General features: G+C 45.1%; 1 protein-coding gene across 1 annotated transcript; it reads left to right on the forward strand.

The window, feature by feature from the left end:
• Positions 1-2,229: 2,229 nt before the first annotated feature.
• Positions 2,230-15,431, forward strand: LOC121287528 (GPALPP motifs-containing protein 1-like). Its single transcript, XM_041205463.1, has 2 exons — positions 2,230-2,283; positions 15,009-15,431. Exons 1-2 carry the CDS (start codon positions 2,230-2,232, stop codon positions 15,429-15,431), a joined length of 477 nt encoding a protein of 158 aa, XP_041061397.1.
• The last annotated feature ends 1,478 nt before the right edge of the window (positions 15,432-16,909 follow it).

Consider the following 16,909-nt stretch of genomic DNA (forward strand, 5'->3'; position numbering starts at 1 on the left):
CTCAAGAAGCTTGACACTATCCAGGACAAAGCAATCTGCTTGATTGGCGCCCCATCCGCAAACATTCACTCCCTCCACCATCGATGCACAGTGGCACCGTGTGTACCATCTACAAGATGCATCGCAGCAACTCACCAAGGCTTCTTAGACGGCACCTCCCAAACCCACGACCACTACCATCTAGAAGGACAAGAGCAGCAGATACATGGGACCACCACACCTGAAAGTTCCCCTCCAAGCCAGTCACTATCTTGACTTGGAAATATGTCACCGTTTCTTCAATGTTTCTAGGTCAAAATCCTGGAAATCCCTCCCTAATGGCACTGTGGGTGTAGCTACACCACATGGACTGCAGCAGTTCAAAAAGGCAGCTCACTACCAGCTTCTCAAGGACAATTAGGGATGGGCAATAATTGCTGGCCTAGCCAATGACATCCACATCCCATGAATGAATAAAAAAAAAATGTGAAAGATGGTTCCTGGCAAATGAGGCTGGATGAAAGCTTTCTGGATGCCATTCGGGAGATACAGATGGTTGTACATGCCATTTGGCATTTCTATGGCTCCAGAAGAATATCACCACAGTCAACATGAGTAGTCAGTTATTTCCCTGGAGTGGATGCCATAGTGGATGACCTATTGGTCTATGGATGTGAAGACACAATGCAAGAAGCTACAGAAGACCATGATCAGAATTTAATACAACTGCTGGAGAGAGCTTGCCAGGTGAATCTAAAGCTGCACAAGAACAAATTGCAACTGAAGATGCCTGAAGCTAAGTGCATAAGTTGTGTACTGACAGCAAAAGGTCTTCGTCTGGATCCTGACAAGGTGACAGCTGTAGCAACAATGCAGCAATCAACGGATATGAAAGCAGTGCAATGATTTGCTGGATTCGTGAACTACATAGCTAAATTTTTGCCTAATTTGTAGTCGGATTGTGAACCATTACACAAGGTAATATGCCAAGGATGTGCTGTGGTATTGGGGAGCAGAACAAGAAATGGTGCACAATAAAATCAAACAACTAATGACAACAAGCCAATGCTGAAATATTATGGTGTCAATGATGAAGTCACCTCGCACTATGACCCAGGGACTGGTCTGGGAACAACTTTGATGCAACAAGGGCAACACGTCACATTTGCACCCAGGGCGCTAACGGAAATGGGATGAAGCTACACTCAGATTGAGAAAGAGTGTCTGGCTCTTGTTTTTGCTTCTGAGCGCTTTCATCAGTACCTGCTTGGGAGAGGTAAAGTATCAGTGCAGTGCAACCATAAGCCCCTTCAAGGCATTATTTGCAAATCGGCCCCAAAGTGATTGCAAACATGTGACTTCATTTACAAAGAAGCCATCCGGACATGACATACAAGCAAGGAACAGGTGTACATCACAGTATGCTGTTGAGAGCAGCGCTCACCATGATGAAAGCTGAGGAGGCTACAACAGAATGCTACATCTTCCAGATTCAATGTGAAGCAGCAGCTCCGCATGGTCTGGAATTCAGCAAACTAGCAGAGCCATTGAATCTGACAGAAGAGTTGCAAGCGAACTACCCAGCAGGATGCAACTCTACAAGATGTAGTGATGAAAGGATGGCCTTAGAGCATCAAGGATACACCTGTGGTCACAACAGCATGTTGGGCATACCAAGATGAATTGACAGCCCAAGATGGCACCTTGTGCAAAGGAAATAGAGGCATTATCCCTAAGGAGTGAGAGGGAAGATGCTGAAGTGTATCCATGCAATAAATCAAGGAATTGAATCACTCTGAGAAAGGCAAGAGATGTGCTTTACTGGTCAAACATGAGCAATGCAATTAAAGATCACATTGGCCAGCGCGGTGCATGCAACGAGTACCAAGCTAAAAAAGCAAGAGAGCCGCTGATGGCACATGATATCCCAGATGGACCATGGATGAAGCTGGGAGCATACCTCTCTCACTTTGTCAGGAACTGATTATCTTGTTACTGTAGATTACAGTAGATTACTATTCTGACTACTGCGAGTTAGATCAGCTGACTTCAATGACCACAGGAGAAATAGTAGGATGCCTGAAAACGCACTTCAGTTTGTACAGTATTCTAGACATTGTGATAAGTGACAATGATCCTTAGTTCACAAGTGAAGAGTTCAGCCGATTCACAAAGGATTGGGAAATTCAGCACTACACATCATCTCCGCACTATCCCCAGTCAAATGGAAAGACTGAGATGGCCGTGAAAATGGCCAAAGGACTCGTCAAGAAATTGAGCAAATCTAGCACAGATGTACACAAGGTAATCCTTGAGTGGAGAAACACATCAGCTTAAGGCATGGAAAGTAGCCCAGTCCAAAGTCTAATGGCATGTCACATCCACTCTTCCAATAGCAAAAAAGCAACTGAAACCAGAAGCAGTAACAGCTGTGAGTTAAAAGATCAAGGTGAAATGACAGAAAGCTAAATTTCATTTTGGCAGGACTGACAAACCATTGCCAGAGCTAAGCATTGAAAAGCCAGTCAGTGTGCAAACCTTCAATGCTCTCAACAGGAGTCAGCCCATGTGGAAACTTGGCAATGTGTCGGGAAATTGTCATCTTGATTGTACATGGTGAAGTTAATGACCAAATATAAAGGTGCTATGCAGGCATATCTAAACAACTAAAGAAGATGTTCCTTCACAGTAATTGGGCGGTCAGTGAGCAGGGATCTCACTGGTTGAGTCCACAACTGCAATGCAGGAACAACAGTCACCCAGGGAACAAGGGCCATGGAATGACATCCTCCAGTCAGGGAATATCACCCAGAAGAACAGCCAATGTCAACGTGCACACATTCCATTGAGAGACCTGCACAGTTTAAAGACTGTGTGCAATGCATGTGCAGAGACTGACTAGTGGAACAAACAGTTGTTAATGCATGAGAACAGTGGGTGTATAGTGGGTAACTTGGATAACTCACAGTCACATAGGATCATGCATGCAAATGTGACTTTTGTTCACTAGGAAAAGGGGGATGTTTGTATTGTTTGTTCAATATGAAAAAGGGGAATGTTTGGGTTTTGAAAGGTAACCAGTCTGATTGAAACATCTGGCTTTACATAGTCATGTGACTCTGCCATGAGGCTGCCATTTCTGGCTAGTTCAATAAAGCCTGTCACTGAGACATTGAAAAACACAGTTGTCCTTATACATGAAACAGTGATCAAGTGTCTTCCTCAGTTGAATATAAATGTTGAAGGCATGTTCCTGCTTTAAGAAGTATGTCTTGCTCCTATGACCCTTAATATTTATATTTGTGTTGAAGAACCTTTTGTCAGAATAAACACAGATTAGGGGAAGTGATGGCATAGTGGTATTGTTGCTGAATTAGTAATCCAGAGACTCAGGGTAATGCTCTGGGGACCTGGGTTCAAATCCTGCCACAGCAGATGGTGGCATTTGAATTCAATAAAGATCTGGAATATAAAATCTAATGATGACAATGAAACCATTGTCGATTGTTGTAAAAACCCACCTGGTTCACTAATGCCCTTTAGGGAAGGAAATCTGCTGTCCTTACCTGGTCTGGCCTAAAAGTGACTCCAGATCCACAGCAATGTGGTTGACTCTTAAATGCCCTCTGACCAAGAGCAATTAGGGATGGGCAATAAATGCTGGCCTTGCCAAAGATGTCCACATCCCATGAATGAATAAAAAGATGCCCATGGAAAATGCAAATTTGACATGATCAGAAAGGAATTTGTACAGATAAAACCTGAAAAGAATTTGATTTTTTTTAATATAAATTAAACTGTATGACTAGATAGAATATTAAATTAGAACTTAATTTCATCTTCAGGAAATATGTTTAATTGAATCATTGTTTAATTATGAAGTAAATTTGTTCAAAAAAAAGTATCTTTTTGAACAGGATACATGTTCAACGTATAACCCACATCAGGAAACAAGAAATTTTGGGGAAGTTTAGTGTTTTAAATCCCCATCACACAGTAAATTAGCAGGTTTAAAACAAACAACAGAGTAAGTCGGAGCTTTCAGTTATATTGGAAACAATCCATCTAGTGCACCATTAAGTCCAGTTCCTTTACCCAAGGTACAAAACAAAGCACTCATGAGCACCTGTGGGAGCTTGTTGCTTGAGGCTATTATCTGCTCAACAAGAACAACTTGCAGTTATAATAACTCATTTTAATGTCGAGAAAGCTTTCAAAGCTCTTCACAGAAGGAAAAGAGCAGGTGCTGAGCATTTGCAGAAGGGTTAGGGAAGGTAGCCCAGAGTTATGCTGAAGAGGTGTGTTTTGGGGAGGGAGGTTAAAGATGTATTCCTAAAACTTGGGCTGGACTCTCTGAAGGCTCTGCCACACTAGGTGTATCAGAAGCAGGGAGGTTGAAGAGCTGAAAAGGAATGGGAGGCTGCAAAGAGCTGCAGTAATAAAGTGGGTGAAGCCATGAAGTGATTTGAAGTTGGAGCTTTTAAATTTGAACTATTGGGAGGAAGTAGAGCCCAATGCAGTGAGTTTGGGGGATGGTGGTGAGGAGAATTGAGTGTGGGACAGGATTTGATGGTGGAGTTTTGGATAATTTGGAATTTGAAGTTTGTGAAGGTTAGCAGGGAGAGTGATGGAAAAGTCAACTCTAGAGTTCACAAATACATAGATAAAGGTAAGATCTTGGTAAATTTTTGATGATTTTGACCAGGGTGTTTTCTGCTATGAACAGAGCTGAAACTGGACTGAGGGGATTGAAACAAGAGAAAATGAGTATGTGGACGGGCGATAATATATGACCAGATCTTGGACAGCAAAAGCAGGTTTAAAATTGGTCGGTAGTTGAAGGAGGATGGACAAATCAAGGATAGCTTTTATTCAATATCTATGAAGGCAGTTTTTGAAGGGATCATAGTCTGTTCCTGACCCACAGGGTATATTAACAGGTTGGTAAGCATCCACGAAAGGTAAGATCCAGAAAATATTAGCTTGGAGGATAGGGGGATGGATAAAGCTTTAATTGACAGAGATACTGGTTTGGAATCATCAAGAGTTAATATTCCATGTGTGCGTGGTACATAACTTATTGTTGACAAGTCTTATGACTCCTATATTACACTTTTTGAGTGTATGATTGCTTTCTGTTTCACTTTGCTGGAGAAGAGAGAACAGAGCCCCCAGGGAGAGGCAGAGAACCAGAACTCCAGCCATCTCCATACTGTTAACTGCACGGGAGGAGGCGTTGAAGGTAAGCTGAATTTCGCATTGCCTGGCCATTGGAGAGGGAGAGATGAGGGTTTCCCAGTCATCTAGTGACAGAATCAAGAATCACACAGTCAAATGGCATGCAACACGATTTCACGTTGACTTCATGTTGCGCAAACAGTGAAAAACCATTATGTGCACAATGATGACTTAATATCTCTTACCTCGACAGCTTTAAATTACAACTTTCATCTCCCAGAGTCTCTTCAAGCATCCCAGAGGAGTTGGTGCAGGAGAAGGACGAAGACTCTTCAGAGGCCACTCACTCTGAGGATGTACTATAACAGAGTACATGCAGACCTCGTCCATCAGCTGAGATACACACAACTCAGTGGGACCAGGAAAACAGGTAATTGGGTTCTCACATGGCATCTTACATATAATAAGTCAGCAAGAAGAGCTGGTAGATACAAAGACAGCAGTGTCTAGTCCCCATTGGAAGGTGCAGGAAGCTCCAGGCTCTGCTCAGCTGCATGCAGGTGCTGAACTTTGGGGCTGTTAGTGAAGAGGGTAATTCTTGAGCAGCAGAAGAAAATGGACAGAATCTTCCATCCTGAAGTCTAAGTCCGGTGGCGGGCAAGAAATATGGCGTGATTCCGAGTGGGTGGCGGACGGTTGAACACACGCAATCTTCTACTGTTCAGCTCATTATTTATGCATCCGCAAGCATCTCAGCGACTTCTGTGGTGGGGCGGGCAGGAAGTCACATGGAGTCAGTCAAAGTTCTTGCTGCCATATTTAACTGGAATCCGGGTACTCATTCACTCCCTGCAGGCCAGGAGCTCTGAATCTCCAAATATCAAAGAGACGAATGTAACCTTCAGCCCCACGGTTCAGCGGTTCACTCTCCTCCAGGTCGTCCAGGGAAGGTGGAAGGCTCTGTTTCTGAGGGATGGGAGCAGAAGGCCCTCCCACCTGACCACGGTGGCCTGGGAAGAAGTCGTCAGGGTGTTTAGCGCTCCTGGGCCCAAAAAAGGACTGGCCTTGCAGTGCAGGAAAAAGATGAATGACCTGCTGCACTCTGCCAGGGTAATTGTAGTGTCTTCTCACTACAAATCACATTCTCATAAGGGCATCAGGCAGTCTAAGGGTTAGAATGCACAGAGATGTCACACACGACCAGCAGATGGGACATCAGTCTGCCAGCCACTTTAAGACCTGTCTAATATTAGTTCCCAGACAAATGGCTTCTTAATCACTTACTGAGGGGGGATCGGCAGCTACAATAGGCATCCATGCTTCTGAAATGCTCATTCACCCAATGGCCTCACGATCAATCCATCTGTCTTTCTGCAGGGCAAGATAGTCCATAACAAAAGAGAATGGGCAAAGACAGGAAGTGGTACCCTGGAAATTTGTCCCTGGGGTAGCTTTGAGCAACAGGCCGCAGGGCTAACAGCAGAGGAGCATGACTGTGCCTGCGCAGAAGGCAAGATCGGCCTCCCCCAACAACCCAGTGAGGATACATCCAGTCTCCGTCCACAATGTGAGGGCATTGACTGAGTGATCTTTAACGTATGAGCCTGCTTAGTCAATCACTATTTCTTTCTTTTCTTCATCCCAGGTATCAGCAAGAAAAGGGGAGGACATCATCCATGAGACACCACAGACCCAGTCCCAGACCACTCCTGAAAAGGAAGCCTCCATACCCTCAGAGGAAGCACTGTCACTGTGTTCGCCTGCAGCCTCCACCAGCGGAGATACACACACCTCAGTGGATCCTAGTTCCACAGCAGGCTCGGGTTCACAATCCAGTGATTGCCTCATAGGCAGAGGTCCACAGCAGGTGGAGGCAGTGGCATCTTTGGTCCCTAGCACTCAGAGGACTGCTGGGCGTCCAGGTGCCCCTTCTCCTCAAGGAGCCAGGGAGGGGATCTCGGGTTCCCAACAGTGAGGAGAAGCACCAGCCAGGCACCTCTGGGGCATCCACCCAAGGGTGCCCTGCTGCTCCATGTTGCCTCTGCCAGTGATCCCATCAACTCCAGCAGGTCAGGCTGAGGAGGGTGCACCTGTACCTGAGCAGGAGACCCTTAGCAGGCTGGGGCTCTCAAAGCCTCAGGCCACCAGAAGACACCTACCAAAGTCATCTCAGTCAACATGGCATTGCAGTCAGCAGGCTGCTTCTACCTCAGCTGCAGATGTTGGGACTGCACCTAGATATAGTGGTAGAGTTATAAAAATGTAAAAGTATTGGATGCAAACTGGTGTCGTGGGTGTACACTCATTGTATGTAGTCATCACAATTGTAAATATATGTTGAATTCATCCATTTCCAAGTCTCATGGATTCCATTTTTCTATTAGTTCCTTCAAAGTTTCACAGTCAGTTAAGGATCCAGAATGTTGCCCCCCACAATTGAGTCCCAGCAGGAACTTCAATTGTTACGGTTCACTCACATTGTCACCAGAGTGAGTAGTCTATAAAGGCACATGTACAACATCAGACAATAGCCATCATTTATCAGTGTGCTGCCTGGCCAATACTCCTGTCAGCCAATTGTCACAGGTAACCATGCTGTGGCCTTGTGAGACATGCTCATCGAAGTAATTGCATTTACTGCTGCTGTTACACTGATGGTCAGTCCTTTTGTCGATGGCACGATTACTCATGCTGACTTAAATCAGATTTGTCTGTCCCAAATTTGGTTTGAATTAATTATCAGATGTGAGAAGCTGTTGTTGGCACTGTAATCATAGCAATCAAAATCCATAATTGTTTGGAGGAAGATGTACTGGGCACGTTCAATGCTGAAAGTTCTTCCTTGGTCAATTGTCATTTTCAGTGGCTATGATGCTGAACTAGGCAAGAAAGGATACAATGGGCACCTTAGCCTTGACTACAAGAGGAGTTATAGTGTATGATTTAAGAGGTGTGTGTTCATCATGGTGAAGCTGTTTCCTGAGCTAGCATGGAGTTTTTTGCTTCTGCACACCTTATCCAGGGTGTCAGTAGTCCTTGGGTAAAGGCACAGCATTCTACTTGAACAGGAAATCATTGCATGACAGGGCTTTCAGTGACTTGGGACAGGGAGACAGGAATGGCCTTGGGTGTGCTCGACAGGCTCGAGGACTGTGATGCTCTCAGTGTGATCCATAGCCAACTGTCTAAGGCCTCTGCAGGGTCCATGCAGGAAACAACTCTACCTTGGCTTCTGTGCCCAAAAGGAGTGTTCAAGGTATCGTCCTAATGTAAAAGCTATCTAGGGCAGAGACTTTTAAGTCTTCTGACAATTTCAGGGTCCTGAGTTGTTGCACCTCAGTAAACCATAGTCCTGGGGAGGCACTCTCTCTGAGGACACTACAAATAAACTCAAAACTTAACTACATGATCAAGATGTCAGGCTTTCTGGTTTTATGACATGCTAATGGCCATTGGGGGCATTAACAAGACGATGTCTCATCAATCTGCATTCAAGAGTGATGGTAAGGGGGCATATGGTGCTGTCATACTGCTGTAACCTATTGAGCCATCCATCTGGTTATAAGCTGCCATGCACACAGACTTGTTGAGGGCATGGATGAAATTACTATTCCATTTAAAGTTGCCCAAGGTCATTGGAGGCATGAGTGCTGTTCAGCATTGACGGTCTCCATGTATTACCAGGGCTATACATTTAACTGTGGTTTAAAGCATTTCAAGAATAAACCCAACATCAGGGCAGACAGTGAGTGCTGATATTTCCCTAATCTCTCAGAAAACATGGAACTTTCCAGAGAAATTTTCTCTAACAGAAAAAGTGCTGGGGCCTTCCAGGCAACAAAGGTGAGAAAAACAAACAATTGTGAGAATGTGTTGGCACATTACTCTTCCTGGAACCTTTAGCTATCAGATTGTTACAGGCACATTTGCTGTGTCGTACCCAAGTTATGGCTTCTTCATATGGCTCATCGACATCCTGGCCATCATCAAATTCATCCCCTTCAACATCCTCCTCGTCAGAGGAGACTTCTTGCGTCTTGATGTCTCCCTCCTGTTTGCAGTGCTAGGTTGTGCAGGGCGCAGCAGACGACGATGATCCAGGACACTGTGGTGATTATTGGAGAGCCCTGTCTGAGCAGTCCAAATATGAGAGACGCATCTTCTAGAGGCCTATCATCTGCTCTATCAAGGACCTGGTAGTGGAATGTGCAGCATTGTTCTTCGCTTCAACATCTTATCCCCAAAGAGCCAGCTTTGTAAGTGACTAGATCACTCAAAGATCTGAGGCGCTTGTGAGTCTGTCAAGATGTATGAGTTGTGAGAGCTCCCAGGCTCAACCAGGCACAAACATGCTGGATTTGACTTCTGTGATCACAAATTAGTCAGACATTCAGAAAATTAAATTGTTTTTGATTGATGAATCTCACAGGCTCCTGTCAGGGAGCTCTCAAGCCCACATGTATGCAATTAATGGCAACCTACATTTGTGGGAAACCAGATATCACTGTGAATCCCACCATTCTCACAGCCCAGCTTGCAGCATCCATGTGTGACTGGACATACTGGTGAACTCCAGTGAACAGGGCATCTGTGACCTCCAGCATGCATTTGTGTGTTGTCAATTGGGAGATGCCGCAAAGGTCCCCAGTGGAGTCCTAGAAAGACCCACTGGCAAAAAGGTTCAGAGCAGCAGTTACCTTCAATGGCTTCAGTTTTTCACAGAGAAGGTAGCAAATGTGACTTACCACATTCCTAGACAAGCGAAGGTGCCTGCAGCCTTGTCTTTCACTCATTTCCATATAAAAGCAGCACCTGCAATATACCTGTGGCCGGCCACTGATCTTCATTGCATGTACCCCTCTTTGGGAGCATCTTGGATTTCTTGGGCCCTGCTCTCTCTTGCTGCTCATGTCGCTGCTCCTCCTTGACCTTTGCCAAATGATGACAGGCCCTTCTCCTCATTCATATTAGAGCAATAACCAAGGCAGGGTTGCTTGCAGCCTACATTCTCCATGCCTCCTTGTATCTGTCAACGAATGGATTTAATAACTTAATTAAGCTTTCCCTTAACTACTTTCCCTCCATCTCCAAGCTATCAGGCAAATCATTGCAAAGCCCTTGGCCTTTCCTTTGTCTAGACATGACAACCCCAGCCCACCCAATCCAGGTCAAGGACATCCTGGAGGACCACAGGTGGCTGGTACTCCCCTTCACACATGACTGGGTATGCGGACATTGTGCCTTGACCAGGGTGATTACAACCGTGTGTGAGAGCCCTCCACCGGGCAATTGTCAGCTTGCCTCCATGAGCCTAGACGCTCTATATAGACAACATAACCTTGGCATGTTGGAAAGAGTTTCTACATTATGCCTTGTTAGCTGTGACCATTTATCTGGATTAGTGAGGCTTGGAGCATGCACCTAGCTGCTGTCCAGCAGTCGTGCCACTTGAATGATTTCACTTCCATTCCTTTTCTCATGCTTCTGTCAGGAACAGTTGGCCAATCACACCTACTGAACTCCAGCTCCAAAATGTAATGGCTTCTGGCAGGAATGAGGCCCATTAGTCAGGGAACCTCGAGAACAGCTCTCAGCAGAGCCTGGCTCTCCATAGCTTGAGCAAATACTTACTAGCAAGCCCCTTCACTCGGCCCAAAAAGGGAGTCATTAACTCCTCCTGTCCACTTTGAGTCCCATCCCATATTGTGTTCCAGAAGGCATTTAATAAGGTACCACATCGAGGATTATTGTGGAAAATCAAAGCTCATGTTGTAGGGGTAACATATTATTGTGGATAGAAAACTGGTTGGCTGGCAGAAAACAGAGAGTACACATAAATGGGTCTTTGTCTGACTGGCAAGATATGATGAGTGGAGACATGCAGGGGACTGTGCTGGGGCCTCAAATTTTTACAATTTATATCAATGACTTAGATGAGGGGGTTGAAGGCACGGTAGCTAAATTTGCAGATGACACAAAGAATGGTAGGAAAGTATGTTGTATAGAGGACATAAGGGGGTTGCAGACAGATATTTATAGGTTAAATGAGTGAGCAAAAATTTGGCAGATGGAGTCTAATGTGGGAAAATATGAAGTTGTTCACTTTGGCAGGAAGAATAAAAAAGCAGAGTATTACTTAAATGGAGAACGACTACAGAATTCCAAGGTGTAGAGGGACCTGGGTGTTCTGGTGCTGGAGTCACAAAAAAGTTATTATGCAGCTACAGCAAATAATTAAGAAGGCTAATGGAATATTATCCTTTATTATAAAAAGAATTGAACACAAAGGTAAGGATGTTATGCTTTAGTATACAGGGCATTGATGAGACCACATCTCGAATATTGTGTGCAGTCTTGGTCTCCTTATTTAAAGAAGAAGGTAAATGCATTGGAAGTGATTCAGAGGAGGTTTACTCGACTGGTGCTTGGAATGAGCGGGTTGTCTTAAGAGGAAAAAATAGACAGACTGGCCTTTTTTCCGTTGGAGTTTATAGAAGAGTGAGGGGTGACTTGATTTAAATATATAAGATCCTGAATGGTATTGACAAGGTTGATGTCAAAAGGATGTTTCCTCTTGTGGGTGAGTCCAGAACTAGGGGGCACTGTTTTAAAATTAGGAATTGCCCTTTTAGGACAGAGATGAGGAGAAATTATTTCTCTTGGAGGGTTGTGTGACTTCGGGATTCTCTACATCGGAAGGCGATGGAGTTGGGAGTCATTGAATATTTTTAAGGCAGAGGTAGATAAATTCTTTTTAGGCCAGGGAATCAAAGGTTATCGGGGTTGGATGGGAATGTGGAAATCGAAACACAAACAGATCAACCATGATCCTATTGAATAGTGGATCAGGCTTGAGGGGCCACATGGCCTACTTCTGCTCCTATTTTGTATGTTCACATGCTTTTTCCCTGATTGATGGTTGAACGGCATCACTTCTGCGCAAAATCAAAGATGGTTCTCCTTAGATTTCTAAGTGCTTCCAGCACATTCCAACCTCCCCTGTCACCCATCATGTTCCTCCCATCCTCCTCCATAGTCACCGCCTCCTAATTCCACTCCCTCCTGTGACCATCCAGCCTCCCCGTTACCCTTGATCCCATTATAATTTGTCGATATTCCTGTTCTCATCCCTGTTTCCTTCAGTGTTGATGTCCCCATGGCCCTCGTTAATCTGATCCCTCCCCCTCTGGAGGTCAGTTGCACCCTTAGTTTTGGAGACTCCCTCCCACTGTCAGACCATCACTATGCCCACATGACATTTAAACAATCACCGTACCGGATCCAAATGCCTACCCTGAATGTTATAGTGCCCTCTGTGCCCCGGTAACATGTATCATCAAACCCCCAGGACAAAATGCAATAGATGATAGACCACAATCTTCACACAAACCTGTGTATGACCGTTACTGCCCAGAGAGGCCTTCCGCCGCCCAAGACCGGGACCGAGACATGCATGCCAGGCTAAGTTCTCTAACATGTCCCTTACAGTGTGGCCTCATTCCCTGGACAGTCTTTTAAACATGCCCTGGACAATCTGGCCTCATTCCCCGGACAGTCACCCACCCTTTCCCGGATACCCTCTTTGACATGCCCCCCACCCCTCAATCCCGGACAGTCTCCCGCCCTTTCCCAGACAGTCTCTTTGACATGCTCCCCCGCCGAACAGTCTTTCACCCTTGCCCTCTAATCCTTCCCTCCCCCAGTCCTGCCTCTATCTCACCCCTCCCCGCTTGTCTTTCGCCCCAGCCCAGTCCTACCTCTGTCTCACTCCTTATCTTTTGTCATGCCTCCTATGTCTAGCCTTGGAGCAGCTTGTGCTCCCAACACCCGGGGAACCCAGTGAACGTTTAAAAGGAAGACAAAAACATTTACTGACCTCAAAGTCGTGGATGAAGTGAAATTCTCCAGGTGCATACCACTCATATATAGCTGCAAAACAGAATGTTCAAATTATCCAGTGGTGCAGAACTGAATTTGGAGAGGGAATGTGATTCCGGCAAATTGGCCTTTTAATGAACATTCATAACATACTAATGATGCAAATGTGATTCCCAACATTCCTTGTTGGGAATTACGACTCGCCTTTAAGCCACATTGACAGTTAGGAGAAAAAATTTCCAAACTTTTTTCCCATCTACAGGAAACTGAGTTTTTGACTCACGTCAAATTAAGTGCCCCCACCCACCATGAATCCCGCTACTGGCGGGAGTGGAAGATTCTGCTTAATGTGGGAGGAGCTATTTCAGCCACACTGCACATGCTTGGAGAGAGATTGGAGGAGCCCATCTGAACCTTGAGTGCCAGATGTCACAAGCCTTCGTGTTGATGTCTATGTCATTAGGGCTGCTTTGTGTTTGGGGATGGGTTGATGGGTGGCGGTGTGGGTGACAGTGTAGTGAGCAACTGGGTTCAGAATTTGGCTGCCAGATGGGTTCACTATTTCAGTCTAACTGAAGTGTGCCAGAATTAGACTAACCTATAGGCATCTCAGACAGTTGTGTGCTGCTACTGGTGCCTTTCCTACATCAGGTAACTCGTCCTCCTGCTCCTCCTGTTGTTCCTCCTCCTCCTCCTCTGAAGAGACAGTGCACTCAGCAGTTTGTTCCTGTTGGAGCTCCAGTTTCTTGTTGCTCCACCATATTGTGCAGGCACAGCACACTATTATCATACTCTGGCTGCCTAGTCTGGTGCATACTGAAGGGTGACCACAGATCCGCCCAGGTATCGAAACAGCATTCCCAATTCTTGCTATACACAGCTCTTGTGATCAGGTGGCTTCACTTGTATCTCTCCTGGGCATCATCCTCTGCCCTCCTAGATGGTGTCATAGGGAACACTTCAGTTAGCGTTGTCTTCCAAGGAGCCAGCTATTAACTCTGCTTCAAAGTATGAAGAGCTCAGTGTGAAAGATAAAAGCATCATGGGAGTTCCCTGGTGGCGGGTTTGGCCCTTATGTGGGCAGTAATTGTGGCGCCTCCACCCACCACCACCCCACCCAATTAATTCCCTCCCAGCTGCCAAGCTTGCCACAGGGGATTGTACAAGGTTGCGCCCATAGTGTATTTAGATTTCCAAAAGGCATTCAAAAAGCTACCACAAAAAAGACAAGAGATCATGGCATTAGGCATAATATATTAGCATGGGTAGAGGAATGGCTAACTAACAGAAAACAGTGTTGGGATAAATGGGTCATTTTCAGGTTGCCAAACTGTAACTAGTGGAGGGCCACAGAAATCAGTGTGGGGTCTCCGCTGTTTACAATCTATATTAATGACATGGATGAAGGGACCGAGTGTAATGTTGCCAAATTTGTTGTTGATACAAAAATAGACGGGAAAGCAAATTGGGAGGAGAATATAAAAAGTCCGCCAAGGGATATAGATAGGTTAAGTGAGTAGGCAAAAAGTTGGCAGATGGAGTATAATCTGGGAAAGTGTGAGGTTGTCCACTTTAGTGGGAAGAATAGAAGAGCAGAGTATTATTTAAGTGGAGAATACTGCAGAATGTTATGGTACAGGTGGATCTGGATGTTCTTGTACATGAATCACAAAGTTAGCATGCAATACAGCAAGTAATTAGGAAGGCAAATGGAATGTTCACCTTTACTGCAAGAGGATTGAAATATAAAGGTAGGGAAGTCTTGTTACAATTACACAACGCATTGGTGAAACCATATCTGGAGAATTGCATACAGTTTTGATCTCCTTATCTATGGAGGGGTATACTTGTAATGGAGGTAGTCGAGAGAAGGTTCACTGAGTTGATTCCTAGACTGAAGGAGTTGTCTTAAGAGGAAAGTTTGAGCAACTTGGGCCTATACTGATTGGAGTTTAGAAGAATGAGATGGAGAGTCATTCAACCACTCCATATGGATAGGTTCTCCGGTTGACAAGGAAAGGAAAGATCAGGAAACATTAAAAGCCAAAGAATCCCCAGCAAAGGAACCTGAGTGGCCCAGCCTCTCCGAAAGAGATAAACAGATTGCCAAGGAGGCACCATCGTACAGTGAATTTAGAAGATTGGAGTCTCTCCTCAGCATGCACAACAAGAAGTTGACGAGAAAAGCAGAAGTTGAGAAGTACAGACCCCAGGGGCGATGGGCGTTTGACTGTGAACAGAACCTGCAGTTTCACCAGTTTCATGAAGCCCAGGTGAAAGCCTTGAGCAAGAAGCCTAATAAGCTGAACACCAGATTTTCACATGGAAAAGCAATAAGCTTTTGTAAAAAAAGAGTGACAACTCCTACAGGCTGGATGAGCAGCATAGTAGCATGAAACAACCTGGAAAGCTGTGTGTGCTTAGACCCAAAGGATCTAAATAAAACACTGAAGGGATCTCACTACCCCATGCCAACCATCAAAGGAATTTTGCGACAACTTGCTAAGATAAAGATCTTTACTACTCTAGATGCAAAGGATGGTTACTGGCAAGTGAAGCTGGATGAAAGCAGCAGCTTCTAAATACATTCCAGATGCCGTTCAGGAGATAAGGGCATCTCCTGTGCAGATAAGTGCAGGCCGTTTGACCTTTCCACAGCTCCAGAACAGCATCAATGCAGACAGCATGAGATTGTCAGTGAGCTTCGCAGAGTGAAAGCCATAGACGATGAATTGCTAGTCCACAGATGTGGAGGCACAATGGAAGAAGCCATAGCTGTCCGTGATCAGAATTTAATATGATGGCTAGGGAGAGCTTGCCAGATGAAGCTGAACCTGAAAAAGAGTTGAAGTTGCTTGGAGTCAAATGCATAGTTTATGTACTGACAGCAAAAGGCCTTCGCCCAGATCCTGACAAGGTGAAAGCTGTAGCAGTGATGCAGCAACCAACAGATGTGAGAGCAGTGTAACGATTTGTTGAATTTGTGAACTACACAGCAGAATGTTTGCCTAATTTGTCTTTAGAGTGTGAACCATTATGCCAGTTCACTGCCAAGAAGGTGCAGTGGTATTAGGGCACAGAACAAGAAGCAGTGTTCACGAAAATCAAACAACTAGTGACAACAACGCCAGGGCTGAAGTGCTATGAAATCAATGATGAAGTCACCTTGCAGTGTGACACCAGTGAGTCAGGACTTGGAGCAACCATAATGCAGCAATGGCAATCAGTCACATTTGCATCTGGGGCATTAACGCAAACTGAATGACACTGCGCTCAGATCAAGAAAGTGTGCCTGGCTCTTGTTTTTGCTTGTGAGCAGTTTCATCCATACCTGCTTGGGAGAGTCAAGTAACTGTGGAGTCCGACCACAAACCATTTCAAAGCATTTTCTTTAACCGCTACTATCTGCTCCAAAGCGTCTGCAAAGAATGTTACTTCATCTACAAAGATATCATCTAGATGTGGCATACAAACAAAGGAAACAGATGTACATTGCTGACATGCTGCTGAGCACATGTTGAAGTTGAAGAAAGTTGAGGTGTATGAGAATATGAAATCTTCCAGATTGAACCTGAAGCAGCAGCTCAACATGGCCTGGAAGCTATCAGCGCAACAGAGACATTGAATCTGACAGGCAAGCGCCTTGCTCAAATCAAGCAAACTACCCAGCAAGCTGCAACTCTCCAAGAAGCACTACAAGATGTATTGATGAACAGATAGCCTGAGAGCATCAAGGGCACACCTGTGGTCACAAAAGCATGTTGGACATACTGAGATGAATTGACAACCCAAGATGGCATCTTGTACAAAGGAAGTAGAGGCATCATACCTGAGGAGATGGGAGGAGCTGAACACATCCATGTGACCAGTGAAG

Source organism: Carcharodon carcharias, chromosome 14 (assembly GCF_017639515.1).
Source record: "Carcharodon carcharias isolate sCarCar2 chromosome 14, sCarCar2.pri, whole genome shotgun sequence".
NCBI lineage: Eukaryota > Metazoa > Chordata > Chondrichthyes > Lamniformes > Lamnidae > Carcharodon > Carcharodon carcharias.

Excerpts from the sequence above, each read along its gene's own strand:
- LOC121287528 (XM_041205463.1), top strand. The coding sequence starts at position 2,230 with ATGGCCAAAGGACTCGTCAAGAAATTGAGCAAATCTAGCACAGATGTA. Across the intron at positions 2,284-15,008 it reads CTAGCACAGATGTACACAAG|TCATTCAACCACTCCATATG; the intron begins GTAATCCTTGAG and ends TGAGATGGAGAG.